Raw genomic sequence first — 5,578 nt, 5'->3', positions numbered from 1 at the left:
GAGAGGGAGGAGGAGGAGGGGGATGGGAAGAGACCACTAGCAGGCTGGCAGCACCCTCTACTCTGCTGGGATGCCCCCACCCCTCCCTGAAACTCAAGGACAATTACTCCTGAAGAGCCTCAAGAACACTCCAGAATAACCAGCGGTGGGGACTCTGAGGACTCTGAGTTTCAGGGCCCACCTCTCTCCCCGCCCACCAGGAGCAGGGCAGCAGCTCCTTTCTGCCCTGGGGCAGGGGTGGGGGCTGAGAAGGGGTGAGAAAAGGACAGAAAGAAACCAGGCAGGAAGGCTGAGGTCACCTGGAGTTCAGAGGCCTCAAAGTGTCCACGAGGGGAACCCCAATCCCAAGAGGGAGCCCAGAGCTCGGTGCCTGAACACCTGGCACCTCTATCTGGACTTGGGTTTCTGGAGATCCCCTATATCTATGATGGCCGTATGATTTATTACTCAAACTGGACTGTTTTGAGAGTGAAAGGGGTCACAAGTAATAATCACAATAGCTTGATGGGCGTAAACCAGGGCTGCCCTAGACACACTAACACATATGGTCACCCTGTCCATACACAACTGCTTTCTAGAAGGTTATCCTGAGTGTGGGATGCCCGGAGTTGGGGCTATGCCTTCTCTGGGGTTTAATCTCCCCTGACTAAGGTGATATTCCATCCAAGCTCTTTTGAGCCAGTGGGAGAGGGGGCAGGGGCCAGGCCAGCCTGGTTGTCATGGGAACCAGCATGCATTTCCTGCCAGGGACCTGCAGAGTGTTAGCCCCTCTTCAGGCTGTCAGGCTCATCACCCCCACCCCCTTTCTCCACTTAGGAGGAGGAAGTCTGGGGGCAGGTTCCCATAGTGAAGTGGAGAGGCGCCGGGCAAGGCACTGTTCACCTTCCCATGACAGCACAGACATGAAGTCTCACAGCCAGGTTGGGCCACCAGCCCCCCACACCGAGGGCTGTGCTAAGAGCTGGCTCCCACCCTTTGGGCGCTTCAGGCTGCAAGCCCCAGGAGGGCAGACAAGGCCCTTAGCACCTTGACACGCATGGAACAGCAGCTGAATGAGGCTGTGGTCCCAGTGCCCACATTTCGCACCATGAGACCTGGAGAGCAGAACCTCTCTGAGCCTCCTTATTGGCTAAACAGAGGAGGTAACTGGAATCTACCATACAAGATTGTGGTGAGGCTCAGATGAGAGAACCTCTTGTGAATGGGGATTATAGCTGGCAAGTCTAGTACTCTGTGAGGTCTTATGAGTCTTGGCAAGCTACCAGAGGCAGGCCCCTACCCTCCTTGTATGCCTGCATCTGCATGTGCTCAGCTGCTCAGTCGTATCTGACTCTGCGACTCCATGGACTGTAGCCCTCCAGGCTCCTCTGTCCATGGGATTTCCCCAACAAGAATACTGGAGTGAGTTGGCATTTCCAAGGGATCTTCCCAACCCAGGGATCGAACCCACATCTTCTGCATTGGCAGGTGGATACTTTACTACTGTGCCACCTGGGAAACCTGCTCTTGTGTATGAATCAAGGACAAAACAATCCCTGTCCCCTTCATCCCAGGACTCCTGCAAGTCACAGCAGACACTTACATGGTGCTCTGCTTCCCCATGTGCCAGGCACTGTTCCAAGGGCGCCCATGCATTGACTCAGTTCAGCCCCATTACAGCTCCATGAAGGAATCACCACTAATGCCCCCATTTTGCATATAATAAGGAAACCAGGGTTCAGAGTTCAGTGACCTGCCCAAGGTCTCACAGGTGGTAAGTGGCAGAGTCAGAACTCAGGAGTTCAGAGACTGGGCCTCTGATCTCTGTACTATAAATGTAGCGTCTTAAGGTGCAGACGAGACCCCCAGGTTAAAGGGCCAAGCATGAGGTGCCTGGAGCTCCAAGGCCCACCTAATATTTCCAGGTGACACATACACTTGGGCCTGGACAAGCGGGCATCTCTGCTGGCCTCACGAGGCTCTGAGCACGTTCTCCAGGTGCCTCTTTGTCAAGGATTCCCCATGGCTTCCTTCCTCTCTCTTTAGTTTCATTATTTCTCTTACGATCCTGGTGTCTCTCCTCATTTTCTCTCATCTCCCTTCTTGTACAACATTTTTGGCACCTGATACCCCTCTTCCCTTTCCTCCCTCTGCCCCAAATCTGGCAGGCAAGAAAGTGGTGGTTAGGGGGCAGTGGGCAGTGGTGGCCCAGGCACGTCCTCCATCCCTTCCCCCAGGCCAGTCCTCACTCACGGCGGCACTGGGACTCCTTGGCGGCTGGCTCGTGGCCGGTGGCACAGGTACAGGCGCCAACAGGCACCATCCACTCCCCGTCACCGTTGCAGTAGAGCTTGAGGGGCACAGACACCTCCACGGCATTGGCGATGCAGGTGCCAGGGGCGATGACCAGTGAGGTGGGCTCAGCCCCAGTGAGGGTCTCAGGGAAGAGTGCAAAGCCTGCGGTGGTGGACGCACACTTCTTGTAGAATGCGCGCACGGAGATGAGCGACATGCAGGCGCCCTGGTCCTGGAAGGCCAAGTAGAAGCCAGCCTTGGAGAGCGGCCCAAAGCTGCGCACCTTGGTGTTGACACGGCCAGCATCGAGCCGGGAGAAGCTCTCATCGGGTGCGATGGTGTCCACCTTCACATAGGGGTTCTCCATCCAGAAGGGGGAGGAGGCTGAGGCCACGTCACTGTCAGCCTCATAGTAGAAGAGGTTGAAGGTCTCCTTGCAGGAGCCAGGGATGTTGGGAATGCTATTGCAGTCCCGCACAGTGAACTTGAGCTCCACGTAAACCCGCTGCACATCTCGCCGCCAGATGAACCCTGTGCGAAGCCAGTTGTTCTGGCTGGACTCCCGCACGTTACACACCTGGTACGTACGGATGGGGTTCATGGCTTCATCATAGCCGCTCACCTCTTCCCACTGTGCAAGTGAGAAAGACGGACAGTGAGACCAGCATTTGCCGGGTGTTGATCACAAGCCCAGATCTGACCTGTTATATTTACTTCACAGAGATGCTTCCATGGTGCCGTGGTTGAGCATATAGACTAGTGGGCTCCAGTCTCAGTTCTCTGCTGTGTGACTACAGGTAAGTCATTTAACCTCCCTGGCCTCCCTTTCCCCATCTGGAACATGGTAAGAATAAAGATATTTAAGGAATAAATGACTTTAACTGAATAAAGCACTTAGAATGGGGCACCTGATAAGTACTTTGTAATTATCAGATATATTACTTATTATCATTATGCCTCAGTTTCATTGTCTATAAAATGGGACTGATTGAAAGTAAATGAGGCTGTGAGGAATTAAATAGGTCCAATAAACACTGATTACTACTATTACCATCACATTTAACCTTCACAGTTCCTTGGAAGATACATCTGTTGTTCCCACTCCAGAGAAGAGGAAGCCAAGACTCACAAAGGCAGGGACTTGCCCAAGGTCACAGAATCAGGTCTGGTGACTTGAGGGTCTGTAACGTCACCCAAACCCAGTGTTCCAGAACTTAGTACAGTTGTGAAGGCCATCGAGGGAGGTCAGTTAGAACACTTTAGAGATGTCAAGGACTATAGGAATGTAACATTCAAGAAACAGAGGCCCAGAAAGGTAAACTGTCTTGCTCAAAGTCACAGCAAGTCAGAGATCTGGAACCAAAGCTTCCTTGTTCCCAAGCCAGTGCTCTTCCCAAGGACCCAGGAAGGAGGGAGATGACAGACATGCAAAGGGCTGCCAGGTAGAAAGGGATGGGAACAAGTTGAAGACAGGCTGAGGGGCGGGCAGAGGGAGAATGGGACAAAGATGGTGTGTATGTGGGAGGAAGGACAGAGGCAGGCTGAAGGGTCAGAGAGGAAAGCATTTTCAGAGATGGACCAGCAGGTAAGGAGGAAGGTGACAGGTGCAGACGATGTGGATGCCACAGGTGGGGAAAGTAGGGCACAGAGGCGGCCCTGCTGAGGCAAAGGGGCTAACTGGCAAGCAGCACTCAGGAGAAATGGAGAGGAGGTCTTACCCCACTTTCCGGATGAGAGGTCCATGCCAACTCAGATGTCACCCATTTTGTATCCATGAGGGTCTCTGTGGAAGCAACAAGAGAAAAAAGGCCAGGGGCCAAGCTTAGGATACGGAGAAAGAGGAGGCTGCCCAGGAAAGTCCAGGATGCCAGACATCAGTTCCCACCAGGTACTCCCAGGTTCCCAAAGCTCTCAGCTCCCCAGGCCCAGAGGAGACCCTGCAGCCACTCCCAGAGATGTCACAGCCTCAAAGATGTCTTGTCAGGCCAGCTGGGAGTGGGTGTTAGTTGCTGACCCCAGGTCTGGGTTAATGAGGCAGGATCCAGGGCCGGTTCACACACCTACAGGCTCTGCTAATCTCCACACAAAGGGGCTGGCAGGTCCTTTATCCTGGAACAAAGGGCCGTGTGCTTCAGACCCTGTTGCCCAGGCCTCCCCTGACTCCATTCCCAACACAAAGGCGCAGCCCCACACACGCCCAGGGGAATGGGAGAACAGTCACAGGCCAGAGCCCACACCCACCCAGCCTCCTACACAACCAGCTCTGGTGGACAGGACAGGAATGCTCTTTGAGAATGGGGTAAGGACCACCAAGGCCCAGCCAGCTCCTCTAGAGCTAGTTCAGTTGTTCCTGAAATCCTTGGATAAAAGTACTGTTGGTGTATCCCTTTTACAGATGAGAAAACTGATGCCTGGATACAGTATGTGAAAAAAGTGAAAGTATTAGTCGCTCAGTTGTGCCCGACTCTGCCATCCCACGGACTGTAGCCCACCCAGCTCCTCTGTCCATGGGACTCTCCAAGCAAGAATACTGGAGTGGGTAGCTATTCCCTTTTCCAGGTGTTCTTCCCAACCCAGGGATCGAATTCAGGTCTCCTGCATAGCAGGCAGATTCTATATAGTCTAAGCCACCAGGGAAGCCCAAGTACAATATATATAGGACCTAAGAAAGCTGAGTGCCGAAGAATTGATGCTTTTGAACTGTGGTGTTGGAGAAGACTCTTGAGAGTCCCTTGGACTACAAGGAGATCCAACCAGTCCATTCTAAAGATCAGCCCTGGGTGTTCTTTGGAAGGAATGATGCTAAAGCTGAAACTCCAGTACTTTGGCCACTTCATGCGAAGAGTTGACTCATTGGAAAAGACTCTGATGCTGGGAGGGATTGGGGGCAGGAGGAGAAGGGGAAGACAGAGGATGAGATGGCTGGATGGCATCACCGACTTGATGGACATGAGTTTGGATAAACTCCATGAATTGGTGTTGGACAGGGAGGCCTGGCGTGCTGCGATTCATGGGGTCGCAAAGAGTTGGACACGACTGAGCGACTGAACTGAACTGAAGGTAAAACTGCTAGAATTTGAGGTGAAAAGTTTCGAAACGTGTCTCAAATTCAAGTCTGACTCCACAACCAATCTCTTAACCAGGGTACTGTGACTGCAATACGCCCTTCTGTAAAGGGAAAACAGAAAGCCTGGAAAGCTCCTGTGTATACTTTGTCTCAACCAAGCTGTCACCTCCTCCAAGAAGCCTACCCTGAACCCCCAAGTCAGTGTTAGATGCCTTCCTCTGTGTATCCAGGGTCAGG

At 53.0% G+C, this 5,578-nt stretch overlaps 1 protein-coding gene across 1 annotated transcript in view; it reads right to left on the bottom strand.

Moving 5' to 3' along the window:
* Nucleotides 1-5,578, bottom strand: part of EPHB3 (EPH receptor B3) — a 20,485-nt gene that overhangs the window by 7,152 nt on the left and 7,755 nt on the right. The window contains exons 2-3 of the mRNA XM_010853858.1: nucleotides 3,993-4,057; nucleotides 2,233-2,905 (exon numbers count right to left, since the gene is read on the bottom strand). Of these exons, the coding sequence (XP_010852160.1) occupies nucleotides 2,233-2,905; nucleotides 3,993-4,057 (738 nt within the window). The remainder of the gene's footprint in view (nucleotides 1-2,232; nucleotides 2,906-3,992; nucleotides 4,058-5,578) is intronic.

The sequence above is a fragment of the Bison bison genome, unplaced genomic scaffold, assembly GCF_000754665.1.
Source record: "Bison bison bison isolate TAMUID 2011002044 unplaced genomic scaffold, Bison_UMD1.0 scf7180017864333, whole genome shotgun sequence".
Lineage (NCBI taxonomy): Eukaryota > Metazoa > Chordata > Mammalia > Artiodactyla > Bovidae > Bison > Bison bison.
Note: the sequence above shows the minus strand (reverse complement) of the source record. Positions and strands in the feature narration are given on the sequence as shown.